The sequence below is a fragment of the Haemorhous mexicanus genome, unplaced genomic scaffold (genome assembly GCF_027477595.1).
Source record: "Haemorhous mexicanus isolate bHaeMex1 unplaced genomic scaffold, bHaeMex1.pri scaffold_191_ctg1, whole genome shotgun sequence".
In the NCBI taxonomy this organism is placed as follows: Eukaryota; Metazoa; Chordata; class Aves; order Passeriformes; family Fringillidae; genus Haemorhous; species Haemorhous mexicanus.
The window spans coordinates 37,918-53,828 of record NW_026776022.1 but is presented as its reverse complement, the minus strand read 5'-3'; the positions used below and the strand labels follow the sequence as shown (position 1 = coordinate 53,828).

General features: G+C 61.1%; 2 protein-coding genes across 2 annotated transcripts; one reads left to right on the top strand and one right to left on the bottom strand.

The window, feature by feature from the left end:
* Positions 1–1,079: 1,079 nt before the first annotated feature.
* KMT5C (lysine methyltransferase 5C) lies at positions 1,080–8,202 on the bottom strand. Its single transcript, XM_059837645.1, has 8 exons — positions 7,936–8,202; positions 6,549–6,711; positions 5,900–6,009; positions 4,536–4,699; positions 4,359–4,378; positions 2,156–2,289; positions 1,387–1,558; positions 1,080–1,328 (listed from the first exon to the last, which is right to left on the bottom strand). Exons 1-8 carry the CDS (start codon positions 8,055–8,057, stop codon positions 1,080–1,082), a joined length of 1,134 nt encoding a protein of 377 aa, XP_059693628.1. The 5' UTR covers positions 8,058–8,202.
* HSPBP1 (HSPA (Hsp70) binding protein 1) lies at positions 8,056–14,669 on the top strand. Its single transcript, XM_059837643.1, is given in 9 exon segments — positions 8,056–8,230; positions 8,587–8,932; positions 8,934–8,973; positions 9,062–9,266; positions 10,036–10,257; positions 11,033–11,214; positions 12,356–12,453; positions 13,849–13,960; positions 14,483–14,669. Coding segments are annotated over 9 exon segments (1,458 nt in total). The 3' UTR covers positions 14,561–14,669.
* The last annotated feature ends 1,242 nt before the right edge of the window (positions 14,670–15,911 follow it).

Below are 15,911 nucleotides of genomic sequence, written 5' to 3'. Positions count from 1 at the left end.
CCCTCCCCTCCCCTCCCCCACCCTCTCTCCTCTCCCGGGGGTCCCTCTCGCGCCCCTCCCCCCCCTCCCCTTTGTGGGGGTCCCTTTATGGGGGGCCGCCCCTCCCCCCCCATGACGTCACCGCCCCATTGTTCCCCGATATGTCGCGACATCCGACACCGCCGGAGGCGCGGGGGGAGGGGCCGGGACCCCCCCAGGGCCATTTTTGGGTGAAAAAACAAAAGGGGGGGGAGGGGACAATGGCTGACGTCACCGCGCGCCCCTCCCCCACCCCGCACCTGTCGCGGCTTTTTGGGACCCCCCCAAAAATGACCGGGGGGGGGGGGGGAGGGGTCACCTTCACCCCTCCCCCCCCCCAAATCCTCCGCAGCCGCTTTTGGTCCAAATTCCTTTATTTTGGTACAAAACGCCCCGGATCCCCTCCCCCACCCCGAAAACAGCACCAGGGACCCCCCCCCAAAATCCCCCCCCCCAAAATGGCACCGGGGGGGGAGGCAAAAGGGGGGAGGGGCTCAACCCCCCCCAAATTTGAGTTTAAATGTGAATTTTGGGGGGTCGGAGCCCCCCCGCCTCAAATTTGGGTCTGGGGGCAAAGGGGGGGGGGGAGAGGGAGGCTGAGCCCCAAAAATTCAGATCCAGACCTCAAACCGGGGGTCTCACCCCCCAAAATTCGGATCCAGACCCCAAACCGGGGGTCTAACCCCCCAAAATTCGGATCCAGACCCCAAACCGGGGGTCTAACCCCCCAAAAATTCGGATCCAGACCCCAAACCGGGGGTCTCACCCCCCAAAATTCGGATCCAGACCCAAAACCGGGGGTCTCACCCCCCAAAAATTCAGATCCAGACCCCAAACCGGGGGTCTAACCCCCCAAATCCGGATCCAGACCCCCAAATCCGGGTCCAGACCCCCCAAATCCGGGTCCAACCCCCAGATCCGGGTCCAACCCCCAAATGCAGACCCCTCCCCGAACCAGGGGCTCCCCCCAGCCCCCCGGGGGGATCCAGCCCCCCCAGCCCCCCGAGGGGGGGGCGCTCAGGGCTGGCCGGGGGGCAGCGCCAGGGCCAGCCCCCCCTGTGTCACCACCAGCCGCAGCCGGGGGGGGGTCCCGCCCCCCGCCCCCCGCCCCCTCCCCCGGGTTTGGGGGAGCCCCCCCCCAGGCGCACGTGGGCGTACAGCGACAGTTTGGGGTCGGGGGGCTGCGGGGGGGGCGGGGCGGGCCTGGGGGCGGCCCTGGGGGCGGCGGGGGGCAGGCGCACCAGCGGGACCCCCGCCCGCAGCAGGCAGCCCCCCCCGCAGGACACGCAGTCGTGCAGGGACACGCGCGGCTCGCTGGGGAGGGGGCGCGGGGGGCGGGGCCGCCGCCGGGGGCGGGGCCGGGGGCGGGGCCCGGCGCTTTTGGGGAGGGGGCTCGGCCCGGCCCGGCCCGGCCCGGCGCAGCCTGCCGTCGGTCTCGCGCAGCTCGTATTTCGGGGGGGGGTCCCGCGGGGGGCGAGGGGGGGAGGAGGCCGCCGTGCCCCCTCCCCCCCGCGGCCGCGGAACGCGCCCCTCGCCGCGCCTGGGGGGGGGGGGGACAGGAGTTAGGGACCCCCGACCCAAAACTGGGGTGTACCCCCCTAATTAGGGACCCCAGACCCAAAACTGGGGTGTTCCCCCCCTAATTAGGGACCCCCGACCCACAACTGGGGTGTACCCCCTAATTAGGGACCCCCGACCCAAAACTGGGGTGTATCCCCCTAATTACGGACCCCCGACCCACAACTGGGGAGTTCCCCCCTAATTAGGGACCCCAGACCCACAACTGGGGAGTTCCCCCCTAATTAGGGACCCCCGACCCAAAACTGGGGAGTTCCCCCCCTAATTAGGGACCCCCGACCCACAACTGGGGTGTACCCCCCTAATTAGGGACCCCCCACCCCAAATTCAGGTGTTCCTCTGAGGATTTTTGGAGTCAGGGATTTTTGGGGTCCCTCTCAGGTTTTTGGGGTCCCTGCCGGGATTTTGGGGTCCCTGTCGGGTTTTTGGGGTCCCCCTCAGGGTTCTGGGGTCCCCTCAGGGTTTCTGGGGTCCCTGTCGGGATTTTGGGGTCCCCCTGTCGGGTTTCTGGGGTCCCCTGTCGGGATTTTGGGGTCCCCCTGTCGGGTTTTCGGGGTACCTCTCGCAGGTGCGGCACTCGCAGCCGCGGTTGCCCTCCCCGAAGAAGCCGTCGCCATAGAAACAGGTGATTTCTGCCCGGGGCGGGATGTCCCGCAGCGCCTGCACCCGCGCCCCGCCCGGCGCCGACACGAACTGCGCCCCAAACAGACACCGAGGGTGAGACCCAAACGGGACCCCAAAACGGGAGAGACCCCGAAATGGGACCCCCAAAATGGGAGAGAGCCCGAAATGGGACCCTCAAAATGGGAGAGACCCCGAAATGGGACCCCCCCAAAACGGGAGAGAGCCCCAAAATGGGACCCCCCAAAATGGGAGAGAAAGGGTGAGACCCAAACGGGACCCCAAAACGGGAGAGACCCCCGAAATGGAACCCCCCAAAACGGGAGAGACCCCCGAAATGGAACCCCCCAAAACGGGAGAGACCCCCGAAATGGAACCCCCCAAAACGGGAGAGAGCCCCGAAATGGGACCCCCCAAAATGGGAGAGAAAGGGTGAGACCCAAACGGGACCCCCAAAATGGGACCCCCAAAATGGGAGAGAAAGGGTGAGACCCAAACAGGACCCCCAAAATGGGAGAGACCCCCGAAATGGGACCCCCCAAAATGGGAGAGAAAGGGTCAGACCCAAACGGGACCCCAAAACGGGAGAGAGCCCCAAAATGGGACCCCTCAAAATGGGAGAGAGCCCCGAAATGGGACCCCCCAAAATGGGAGAGAAAGGGTGAGACCCAAATGAACTGCACCCCGAAACACGGGGGAGAGAGGGGAGACCCAAACAGGACCCCAAAATGGGAGAGACCCCCAAAGCAGGACCCCAAAACGGGAGAGAGCCTCAAAAATGGGACCCCCAAAATGGGAGAGAGACCCTTCCTCCCTCACGTTTCCCCCTCTTTTCCCTCACGTTTCCTGCCCTTTTCCCCCTTCACGTTTCCTGCCCTTTTCCCTCACATTTTCCCTCATTTTTCCCTCACATTTCTGCCCTTCCTCCCCTCATATTTCCACCATTTTCCCCTCCTGTTTCCCCCACTTTTCCCCCTCACATTTCCCTCCTTTTTCCCTCATGTTTTCCCTCCTTTTTCTCCTCACATTTCCCTCCATTTTCCCTCAGGTTTTCCTCCCTTTCTCCCCTCATGTTTTTTACTCTTTTCCCCCTCACATTTCCCACCCTTTTCCCCCCTCACGTTTCTGGCATTTTCCCTTCATGTTTCCGACCCTTTTTCCCCTCACATTTCTTTCCATTTTCCTCTCCTCTTTCCTGCTTTTGTCCCCTCACGTTTCCCGCTCCTTTCTCCCCTCACATTTCCCCTCATGTCTCCACCCTTTTCTCATCACATTTCCCCCCATTTTCCCCCCTCACGTTTCCCGTTCTTTTCCCCCCTCACATTTCCCGCCATTTTCCTCTCACATTTCCCCTATTTTCCCCTTACATCTCCAGCCATTTCCCTCTCACATTTCCCACCCTTTCCCTGTCACATTTCCCCTCATCTTCCCCACGTTTCTCTCCATTTTCCCCTCACGTTTCCACCCTTCTCCCCTCACATTTCCCTCCATTTTCCCCTCACGTTTCCCCCACTTTTCCCCTCACCTTTCTCTCCATTTTCCCCTCACCTTTCTCTCCATTTCCCCTTCACATTTCCCGCCCTTTTCCCCTCACATTTCCCACCATTTTCCCCTCACCTTTCCCACCATTTTCCCCCTCACATTTCCCACCATTTTCCCTGCCCTTTCCCTCCATTTTCCCCCTCACATTTCCCACCGTTTTCCCCTCACCTTTCTCTCCATTTCCCCCTCACATTTCTCTCCATTTTCCCCTCACATTTCCCGCCCTTTTCCCCCTCACCTTTCTCTCCATTTTCCCCTCACATTTCCCACCATTTTCCCCTCACATTTCCCGCCCTTTTCCCCTCACATTTCCCGCCCTTTTCCCCTCACATTTCCCGCCCTTTTCCCCTCACATTTCCCACCCTTTCCCCTCACATTTCCCGCCCTTTTCCCCTCACATTTCCCGCCCTTTTCCCCTCACATTTCCCACCCTTTCCCCCTCACATTTCCCGCCCTTTCCCCTCACATTTCCCACCCTTTCCCCCTCACATCTCCCGCCCTTTTCCCCTCACGTTCTCCACCACCCTCCCAGCACAAACCCCACCCCAACCCCAACCCTTCTCCCCCCAAAAACGCCCCCAAACCCCGCTCAAACTCACCCTGCAGTTGGGCCGACAGTCTGAGGACAACAGCAGCACCATCAGCGCCCGCTCCAGGCCCCGAGTGCCCGGGCGGGGCCTGAGGGCGCTCAGGCCCTTCCAGGGCGGGGCTGTCGGGGCAGATTTTTGCGTTCCAGCCGGATTTGGGGCGGGTTTGGGGCGGGTTTGGGGTCCCACCGTGGTTGATGAAGGCGGCGGGCCCCAGCCAGAGCTGGGTTTTCCTGCGGCGGGTGGAGTACATGAGGCTGAAGTCGTTGTCGCCCGCCCGCAGCAGCGCCCGGTCCGAGCCCCGCAGCTCCACGCTGCAGCCCCCCAGCAGCTCCAGCACCTCGTGCTTCTGCCTGCTCGGCCAAAAATGGAGAAAAAACACATTTTGGGGGGTTTTCTAAAATCTAGAGGGGTTTGGGGATGTGAAAGGTGGGGTTTAGAGACAGAACTAGTTAAAGCAGCAGCTCCACGCTGCAGCCCCCCAGCACCTCGTGCTTCTGCCTGCTCAGCCAAAAATGGAGAAAAAAACACATTTTGGGGGGTTTTCTAAAATCTAGAGGGGTTTGGGGATGTGAAAAGTGGGGTTTAGAGACAGAACTAGTTAAAGCAGCAGCTCCACGCTGCAGCCCCCCAGCAGCTCCAGCACCTCGTGCTTCTGCCTGCTCGGCCAAAAACGGGGGAAAAAAACACATTTTGGGGGGTTTCTAAAATCTAGAGGGGTTTGGGGAAGTTTAAAAAGTAGATTTTAGAAACAGCAGAACTATAGTTAGAGTTAAACGGTAGTTGTAAGATTTGTGAGTAGAAAATTTATGTCAGAAGTAAAAATCTAAAAATAAACAGAACAATGGTTTGCATGTTAATGTCTGTTTTGATTAATTAATTAGGTTATAAAAAAGGGTGTTTATTAAGATATTAGAAAGCTTTAAGTTCAATAATGGAGTTTTGTGTATTGTGTTTGAAGGTTTATAAGCAGGTGTTTGTATTTGAAATAAACAAGCTTTGGTTTTGGGGTTTGGGGGGATTTAGGGTGGTTTTGGGGATTTTGGGGTGGTTTTGGGGGGTTTTGGGGTGGTTTTGGGGGTTTTTAGGTGCTTTTAGGAGTTTTGGGGGGTTTTAGGGTGGTTTCTGCAGATTTCAGAGTGGTTTTTGGTGTGGTTTTTGGGGATTTTTGGGCCCCCTCAGCCTCACCAGGTGCGGGTGGACACCACCCTGGCGCCGTTGGTGTCCCGGCTGTAGCGGGTGCAGGGTTTTGGGTGGTTTTTGGGATTTCTGGGTGGTTTTGGGGCAGTTTTGGTGGTTTTGGGTCTCACCAGGTGCGGGTGGACACCACCCTGGCGCCGTTGGTGTCCCGGCTGTAGCGGGTGCAGGGTTTTTGGTGGTTTTTGGGATTTCTGGGTGGTTTTGGGGCAGTTTTGGTGGTTTTGGGTCTCACCAGGTGCGGGTGGACACCACCCTGGCGCCGTTGGTGTCCCGGCTGTAGCGGGTGCAGGGTTTTTGGGGATTTTAGGGCATTTGCAGATTTCTGGGTGGTTTTTGGTGGTTTTGGGTCTCACCAGGTGCGGGTGGACACCACCCTGGCGCCGTTGGTGTCCCGGCTGTAGCGGGTGCAGCGCTGGATGCTGAAGCCGCTCTCGGGCAGGAGCGTGCGCAGGTACCGGAACACCTGGGGGGGACACCAGGGGGGCTCGGGACCCCCACAGACCCCCCACAGACCCTCCCTGTGCCCCAGAGACCCCCCAAAATCCCTCCCTGTGCCCCTGAGACCCCCCCATAGGGACCCCCAAAGACCCTCCACACCCCACAGACCCCCCTATGCCCCCCATAGAGACCCCCAAAGACGCCCCCCCATGGTCCCCACAGGGCCCCCCAAAGACCCCTACAGACCCCCCTACATCCCCCCCAGACTCCCTCCGTGCATCCCCCACCCCCCAAACCCTCCCAGGACCCCCAAAATCCCCCTACACCACCCATAGGGACCTCCACAGACCCCCCACATCCCCCTATGCCCCCCAAAGACACCCCCAGATCCCCCTATAGCCCCCAGAGGAACCCCCTAAGACCCCCCCCAGTGCATCCCCCACCCCCCAAACCCCCCTGGGGACCCTTCAAAGCCCCCCAAAGTCCCTGTGGACCCCCCAAACCCCCCTGGGGACCCCCCAAATCCCCCCCGGGACCCCCCAAAGCCCCCCGGAGCCCCCGTACGTGGTTCTTGAGCGCGGCCCGCTGCGCCGGGCGGCGCTGGCGGAAGAAGGCGGGGGCCCAGGCCCCGCTCAGGGTCCGCCAGGCCGCCTCCAGGTCCCGGCGCTGCCGGAACGCCGCGATGGCCGCCCGCAGCTGTGCCCGCCGCCGCAGCGCCGGCAGGGGGCTGCGAACCGGAGAGACTCGGCACCGGGACAGGGGGAACGGGAACCGGGACAGGGACAGCGGGGACCGGAGAGACTCGGCACCGGGACAGGGGGACCGGAGAGACTCGGCACCGCGGGAACCGGGACAGGGACAGCGGGGACCGGAGAGACTCGGCACCGGGACAGGGGGAACGGGAACCGGGACAGCGGGAACCGGAGAGACTCGGCACCGGGACAGGGGGACCGGGAACCGGGACAGCGGGGACCGGAGAGACTCGGCACCGGGACAGGGGGAACGGGAACCGGGACAGCGGGGACCGGAGAGACTCGGCACCGGGACAGGGGGAACGGGAACCGGGACAGCGGGAACCGGAGAGACTCGGCACCGGGACAGGGGGAACGGGACAGGGACAGAGGGACCGGAGAGACTCGGCACCGGGACAGGGGGACCGGGAACCGGGACAGCGGGGACCGCAGAGACTCGGCACCGCGGGAACCGGAGAGACTCGGCACCGGGACAAGGGGAACGGGACGGGGACAGCGGGGACCGGAGAGACTCGGCACCGCGGGAACCGGAGAGACTCGGCACCGGGACAAGGGGAACGGGACAGGGACAGCGGGGACCGGAGAGACTCGGCACCGGGACAGGGGGAACGGGAACCGGGACAGCGGGGACCGGAGAGACTCGGCACCGGGACAGGGGGAACGGGAACCGGGACAGAGGGAACCGGAGAGACTCGGCACCGGGACAGGGGGAACGGGAACCGGGACAGCGGGGACCGGAGAGACTCGGCACCGGGACAGGGGGACCGGGAACCGGGACAGCGGGGACCGCAGAGACTCGGCACCGGGACAGGGGGAACGGGACAGGGACAGCGGGAACCGGAGAGACTCGGCACCGCGGAAACCGGCACCGCGGGAACCGGAGAGACTCGGCACCGGGACAGGGACAGCGGGACAGAGATCTCCGATACACACCGGGACCGGGAGAGCATCGATACCGCCGGGACGGGGACAGCGGGACAGGGATCCCGCACACCGGGACGGGGATCCCGCTCCCCGGGACGGGGATCCCGCTCCCCGGGCACCCCGGAGGTGACATCCCCAGCACAGGGACCCCGCCCGTGCTTCCCCTCCGCGTGTTCCCGCCACGTCCCGCTCCCCTCGCGGGTCCTGAACCCCCCTCAGGAGCGCGGTTCTCCCGCCCGGTGCCTCCCGGTGCCCCCGGTGCCCCCCGGGCTCACCTGACGCCCATTTTGTGCGTTCGGAAGCCGAGCACCGAGTCCAGCACGAGGCTCGTGGCCAGGTCATCGTTCTCGCAGAGCTCCCGCGCCGTCACCGCCGTCCCCGCCGCCCGGGCCCGCATGGGCTGCGGCCGCCGCCGCCGCCTCCGCCGCGCCTGCAGCACCGGGAGCAGCACCGGCAGCGTCACCGGGAGCTGCCTCGGGGCGGGACCCCGAGCACGGGGCGAGCCCCGGGAGCCCCGTCCCGGCCGTTACCGCAGCGCCGCGGCCGCGGGACCGGCCGGGGCCGCCGCCGGTACCGGGCCCGGCGCGGCCCCGGCGCCGCCGCCCGCCCGCTCCCGCCGCCCGCTCCGCCATCCCCATTGGTCGCCCGCCTCCCGCGCCGCCGCTCCGATTGGCTGCCGGCGGCGAGTCCCGCCCCCTCCGTGAGGCGCTCGGCGAGCTGATTGGTGAAAGCGGCGGAGCCACCGCATTGGTCAGCGGCGTTGAGGGCGTGCTATTGGTCCAGAGAAAGGCCGGTCATGCCGCGCTATCTTTTCATTGGCTAAAACCGCGCGACTCCCTCCCCTTCCCTTCCATTGGCTAGACCCCACCGCCTTCCTCTCCTCATATTGGCCACCACCTTCCCACTCTTCCCTTCTATTGGACCAGCGCGCTGTCACTCATCACCGCCGGCTCACAATGAGCCCAGCGTGTCGCCGGCCATAAACAATACAGGCGAGGCCCCGCCCCTTTCCGCCGCCTGGCCCCGCCTTTTCCGCCGCTCGACTCCGCCCACTCCAGGATGGCGGCGGCCAGGCGCGCCGGGCGGCGTTAGCGGAGCCGGGCGGTACCGGAGCGCTCCCGGAGCGCTCCCGGCGGGGCCGGCGGCGCTCGGATCCGCCCCGAGGCCTTTGCGATCGGCGATGGCGGCGGCGGCGGGCGGCGGGGCGGGCGGGGGCCGGCGGGAGCCGCCTCACACGCTGCAGGGGCTGCTGGAGATGGCGGTGGTGGCCGGGGGAGGCGCAGCCCGAGCCCCGCCAGCCCATGGCCGAGGAGGTGAGCGCTGCCTGCGGGAGCGGGGGTTCGTCTCTGCGGTAATTCAGGGTAACTCTGGGACCGTTCGGGTTCGTTTCTGTGTCCGCAGAGGCAGCAGTGGCTGCGCGAGGCCGTGTCCCAGGCTCTGGCCGGCCCCGGCGCTGCCCGGGCCGAGCTCCAGCGCTGCCTGCGGGTGCTGGCCGGGCCCTGCCCCGGGGAGGCGGCGCCCGAGAGGGGCCTGGGGGACACCGGGGGCCACGAAGGGGCCCTGGCCGAGCTGGCCGAGCTCTGCGAGAGCCTGGACAACGCCACAGGTGAGGGCAGGGGGCACTGGGGGCACTCAGGGGGCACTGGGGTCACTCAGGGGGCACTGGGGGCACTCAGGGGGCACTGGGGGCACTGGGGACACTCAGGGGGCACTGGGGGCACTTAGGGGTCACTGGGGGCACTCAGGGGGCACTGGGGTCACTCTGGGGTCACTCAGGGGGCACTCAGGGGGCACTGAGGGCACTCTGGGGTCATTGGGGTCACACTGGGGTCACTCTGGGGGCACTCAGGGTCACTGGGGGCACTCTGGGGTCATTGGGGTCACACTGGGGTCACTCAGGGGTCATTGGGGTCACACTGGGGTCACTGAGGGGTCATTGGGGTCACTCAGGGTCACTCAAGGGTCATTGGGGTCACTCAAGGTCACTCAAGGGTCATTGGGGTCACTCAGGGTCACTGAGGGGTCACTGGGGTCACTCAGGGGTCACTCAGGGGTCACTGAGGGGTCACTGGGGTCACTCAGGGTCACTCAGGGGTCACTCAGGGCTGGTTTGGGGTGGATTTTGTGCCATTTCTTCCCCTTTAACGCCATTTTTTCCTATTTTAGCCCCATTTTACCCAACTTTTTCCCATTTTTGTCCCTTTTCCCCCCGGATTTCTGCTCCCTGGGGGGCTGGAGCTGCTGGGGCACCCCCGTCCTCCCCTGTGTGCCGGGCTGGGGGTGGTGGGGCTGAATTTTGGGGTGCTTAGGGCCGTTTTCACCATTTTCACCCCTTTTTTCCCACTCTGACCCAAATTGTGGACGTTTCCCCCCAGATTTCTGCTCGCTGGGGGGGCTGGAGGTGGTGCTGGAGCTGCTGGGGCACCGCTGGCCCCCGCTGCGAGCCGGGGCCGCGCGGCTCCTGGGCTCCTGCGCCCAGAACCTTCCGGAAGCGCAGGCGCGGGCGCTGGCCCTGGGGGCTCTGCCCGCCCTGCTGGGGGCGCTCCGGGGGGACCCCGACCCCCGCGTGCCCCCCGCCGCCCTCTTCGCCGTCTCCTGTGAGTCACTTTGGGCTGGATTCAGGGGAATTTGGGTCTTTGGGGATTTTGGGGGATTTTTTGGGATTTTTTTGGGGGATTTTTTGGGGGTTTTTTGGGGATTTTGGGGGTTTTGGGGGGTTTTTGGGGGGGGTCCGTGGGCAGACCCCGACCCCCGCCGCCCTCTTCGCCGTCTCCTGTGAGTTTGGGGCATTTTGGGCTGGATTCAGGGGATTTTGGGTCTTTGGGGAATTTTTGGGGGATTTTTTTGGCGGGATTTTTGGGGGGGATTTTTTGGGGGTTTTTGGGGAGTTTTTAAGATTTTTTTGGGGGGATTTTTGGGGGGTTTTTGGGGATTTTTTGGGATTTTTTTGGGATTTTTTTGGGGGATTTTTTGGGATTTTTTTGGGATTTTTTTGGGGGATTTTTGGGGGGTTTTTGGGGATTTTGGGGAGTTTTTGGGGGGGGTCTGTGGGCAGACCCTGCCCCCCACCACCCTCTTCATCATCTCCTGTGAGTCTGGGGCATTTTGGGCTGAATTCAGGGGATTTTGGGGGATTTTTGGGGATTTTTTTGTAATTTTTGGGATTTTTGGGGGATTTTTTGGGATTTTTGGGGGGTTTCATGGGGGTTTTTGGGGGGCTTTGGGCAGACCCTGCCCCCCCCCGCCCTCTTGGCCATCCCCTGTGAGTTTGGGGCGCTTTGGGGATTTTTGGGGCGGATTTTGTGGGGTTTGGGTTGTTTTCTGTCTCTTTGCCCGATTCTGGCCGTTTTAAGCCCAATTTTCCTCTGCCAGGCCTGGTGAGGGCCCAGCCCGAGGGGCTGCAGCAGCTCGAGGCTCTGGGGGGGCTCGAGGTGCTGGGGGGGGCCCTGCAGAGCCCCCACCCCCCCCCTGAGGGCCCGGGCTGCCTTCCTGCTGCACTGCCTGCTCAAGGAGCACCCCCGCCTCAAAGGTCAGCCCCAAAACCGCCCAAACTGGCCCCAAAAACCCCAAAACCGCCCAAACTCACCCCAAAACCGCCCAAACTCACCCCAAAAACAGCCCCTGAGCCCCCTCGGCACCATCCCTGCAGTGAAATCCCCAAAAAACCCCAAATTCACCCCAAAAAACCCCAAAACCGCCCAAACTTGCCCCAAAAAACCCAAAACCGCCCAAACTCACCCCAAAAAACCCCAAAACTGCCAAACTCACCCCAAAAAACCCCAAAACCGCCCAAACTCACCCCAAAAACAGCCCCGAAACCCCTGGGCACCATTGCTGCAGTGAAACCACAAAAAAAACCCCAAAAAACCCAAAACCGCCCAAATTCACCCCAAAAAACCCAAAACCGCCCAAACTCGCCCCAAAAACAGCCCCGAACCCCCTCGGCACCATCCCTGCAGTGAAATCCCCAAAAAACCCCAAACTCACCCCAAAAAACCCCAAAATCACCCCAAAATTACACCAAAAATGACCCCAAACTCCCCAGGTTTCTCCCCAAATTCCCCTTTAACCAATTTCCCCGGGTTTCTCCCCAAATTCCCTTTTTAACCAATTTCCCTGGGTTTCACCCCAAATTCCCCTTTAACCAATTTCCCCAGGTTTCTCCCCAAATTCCCTTTTTAACCAAACTCCCCGGGTTTCTCCCCAAATTCCCTTTAACCAATTTCCCCGGGTTTCTCCCCAAATTCCCTTTAACCAATTTCCCCGGGTTTCTCCCCAAATTCCCTTTTTAACCAATTTCCCCGGGTTTCTCCCCAAATTCCCCTTTAACCAATTTCCCCAGGTTTCACCCCAAATTCCCTTTTTAACCAATTTCCCCAGGTTTCACCCCAAATTCCCTTTTTAACCAATTTCCCCAGGTTTCACCCCAAATTCCCCTTTAACCAATTTCCCCAGGTTTCACCCCAAATTCCCTTTTTAACCAATTTCCCCAGATTTCACCCCAAATTCCCTTTTTGACCGATTTCCCCGGGTTTCTCCCCAAATTCCCTTTTAACCAATTTCCCCAGGTTTCACCCCAAATTCCCCTTTAACCAATTTCCCCAGGTTTCACCCCAAATCCCCTTTTTGACCGATTTCCCCAGATTTCACCCCAAATTCCCTTTTTGACCGATTTCCCCGGGTTTCTCCCCAAAGCCCCCCTGGTGCAGCAGGGCCTGGTGCCGCGGGCGGCGGGCGCTGCTGCGCTCCGAGCACGACGGGGCCCACGAGCACGGCCTGGGGACCCTCTGCAGGTGAGGGAGGAGACCCCTCCCCTAATTCACAAAAACCCCAAAAAACCAAAAATCCCAAAAAACCCCAAAATCCTGGGGAAAAAACCCCAAAATCCTGGGGGAAAAACCATCAAAATCTGGGGGGAAACACCCCAAAATGGGGAGGGGGTGTGGCCCACGAGCACGGCCTGGGGACCCTCTGCAGGTGAGGGAGGAGACCCCTCCCCTAATTCACAAAAACCCCAAAAAAACTAAAATCCCAAAAAACCCCAAAATCCTGGGGAAAAAACCCAAAATCCTGGGGAAAAACCCCAAAATCCTGGGGGAAAAACCATCAAAATCTGGGGGGAAACACCCCAAAATGGGGAGGGGGTGGGGCCCACGAGCACGGCCTGGGGACCCTCTGCAGGTGAGGGAGGAGACCCCTCCCCTAATTAACAAAATCACAAAAATCCCAAAAAACACCCAAAAAACCCCAAAATCCTGGGGAAAAAACCCAAAATCCTGGAAAAAAACATCGAAATTTTGGGGGGAAACTCACAAAAATGGGGTGGGGCCCACGAGCACGGCCTGGGGACCCTCTGCAGGTGAGGGAGGAGACCCCTCCCCTAATTCACAAAATCACAAAAAAAAAAAAAAAAAACCCCAAATCCTGGGGAAAAAACCCAAAATCCTGGAAAAAAACATTGAAATTTTGGGGGGAAACACCCCAAAATGGGGAGGGGCCCACGAGCACGGCCTGGGGACCCTCTGCAGGTGAGGAGACCCCTCCCCTAATTCACAAAAACCCCAAAAAACCAAAAATCCCAAAAACCCCAAAATCCTGGGGAAAAAACCCAAAATCCTGGGGAAAAACCATCAAAATCTGGGGGGAAACACCACCCCAAAATGGGGAGGGGGTGGGGCCCACGAGCACGGCCTGGGGACCCTCTGCAGGTGAGGGAGGAGACCCCTCCCCTAATTCACAAAAACCCAAAAGAACCAAAAATCCCAAAAAAACCCAAAAAAACCCAAAATCCTGGGGAAAAAACCCAAAATCCTGGAAAAAAAACATCGAAATTTTGGGGGGGAAACTCCCAAAAATGGGGAGGGGCCCACGAGCACGGCCTGGGGACCCTCTGCAGGTGAGGAGACCCCTCCCCTAATTCACAAAAACCCCAAAAAAACTAAAATCCCAAAAAACCCCAAAATCCTGGGAAAAAACCCCAAAATCCTGGGAAAAAACCCGGTGATTTTGGGTGAATTTTTGGGAATTTTGGGGGGAATTTTGGCTGATTTGGGGACAGTTTTTTGGGTGATTTTTGTGGGATTTTCGGGGTGGTTTTTTGGGGGTTTGGGGTGGGTTTTTTGGGTGATTTTGGTTAATTTTGGAGTGTCCATTTTGGATTTTCCCAAAATCCTGGTTTTTTGCCCCAGCCTGGCGTCGGGCTGCCCCGAGGGGCTCCGCGAGTGCCGGGACCCCGCGCTGGGGCTGGAGGAGCTGCTCCGGGAGCGCCGGGAGCTGCTGCGGGGCCGCGAGGAGTTCCAGGTTTGGGGTGAAACCCGGCGATTTCGGGCAAAACCCAAAAGTGGGGGAAATTCTGGGGGTGGGAATTGCTGGGATTTTGGGGCAAACCCCTGAAATTGGGGGGTTTTGGGTGGGAGAAGTGAATGAGATTTTGGGGCAAATCCCCACAGTTTGGGAGGGTTTGGGGTGGAGGAAACTCCTCGGGATTTTGGGGTAAATCCTCGGGATTTTGGGTGGAGAAAACCCCAAAAGTCTGGGGCAAATTCCGAGGATTTTGGGGGTGGAAGTTCGTAGGATTTTGGGGCAAATTCTTGGGATTTTGGGGGGAGAAATCCCTGGTATTTTGGGGCAGCAATCGATGGGATTTTAGGGGAGAAAATCTCTGGGATTTTGCAGAGAATTTGGGTGATTTTGGGGTAAAACCCTGGAGATTTTGGGGTAAAATCCCTGGAGATTTAGGGGTTAATTCCCGGGATTTTGGGGTAAACCCCAGGAGATTTTGGGGTAAATTGCTGTGATTTGAAGGCTGACCCCTCCCCACAGGAAGAGCTGGAGTTCTGCGAGCGGCTGCTGCAGCTCTGCTTCGAGACCCCCCCCGAAGAATCCACCATGGACCGATGACCCCAAAACCCCCCAAAATTCCCCCAAAAATCCCCTCCCCGACCCCCCAAAAACCCCCAAACGCTGCGAACCCCCCGATCCAGGGGGGGAATAAACGCTCCGGGCCCGACCCTGCCTGAGTTTGGGGGAAAAAGGCGCTGGGTGACGTCATTAAGGAAAAAATGGGGGAAAAATCGAAAATTCTTCAAATTCAGCACCGGGAGCGCGGAGAGCGCCGGGGCGGTGATATGCTAATGAGGAGGCGTGGTTATTCTAATAAGGGCTGGCGTGGTTATCACCCTGGCAACCGCGTCCCGGTGGGCGGGGCTTACCGCTGCTCTCGCCTTTTATTGGTCCGCCGCCGTTTCCCGCCGCCGCTGTGGGTTCCCATTGGTCAGCGCCCTTCTCACCGGCGCCGTTCTCGCTCCTGATTGGCCAGCGGCGTTGCCGGGGCTCCGTGAGGGCTCCGCCATGGCGGCGGCGCTGGAGGAGGCCGTGGGCACCGTGTGCTGGTGGGGGCTGTCCCCGGCCATCGATCTCCGCCTTCACCGTGAGCCCACAGCCCCCCTGACCCTCCCGCTGTTACCGGGACCGCTCCCGGTGCTCCCGCTGACCGCGGCCCCCTCACGATCGCCGCCGGAACCGGAGGCCTCGGTGCTGCCGGTGTGGGGCTGTCCCCGGCCATCGATCTCCGCCTTCACCGCGAGCCCAGACCCTCCGGAACCCCCCAGACCCCCCGGGACACCCCCAGATCCCCCTCTGACCCCCCTGTGCCCCCCCGCAGGGTCCTGGCTCCGCGCCCCCTCCTCAACCAAAGGGAGGGGGCGTGGCCGCCACAGGCAGCTGTCAATCATGGGGGGCGTGGCTGGTGCCGCCCCAAGTGGGCGGGGCTAAAGGGGAGACCCCACCCCCCTTGGGAGCCCCCCAAAAAACCCCAAATACTCAAATTGGGGGAGGGGCAGCGTTTATTGACCCCCATTTTGGGGGGATTTGGGGGCTCAGACCCTCCCCAAACTGGGGGGGATTTTGGGGTTGATTTTGGGGGGAATTTTGGGGGTTTTGGGGAACTCAGACCCTCCCCAGACTGAGGAGGAGTTTTGGGTTCATTTTGGGGGATTTTGAGGAGATTTTGGGGGATTTGGGGGCTCAGACCCTCCCCAACCTGAGGAGGAGTTTTGGGTTCATTTTGGGGAATGTTGAGGAGATTTTGGGGGATTTTGGGGAGATTTTTGGGGATTTTCAGGGAATTTTGGGGGCTCTGACCCTCCCCAAACTGGGGACGATTTCAGGGTTCATTTTTGGGCTCATTTTGGGGGATTTGAGGAGATTTTGGGGGATTCTGGGGGATTTGGGGGGCTCAGACCCTCCCCAG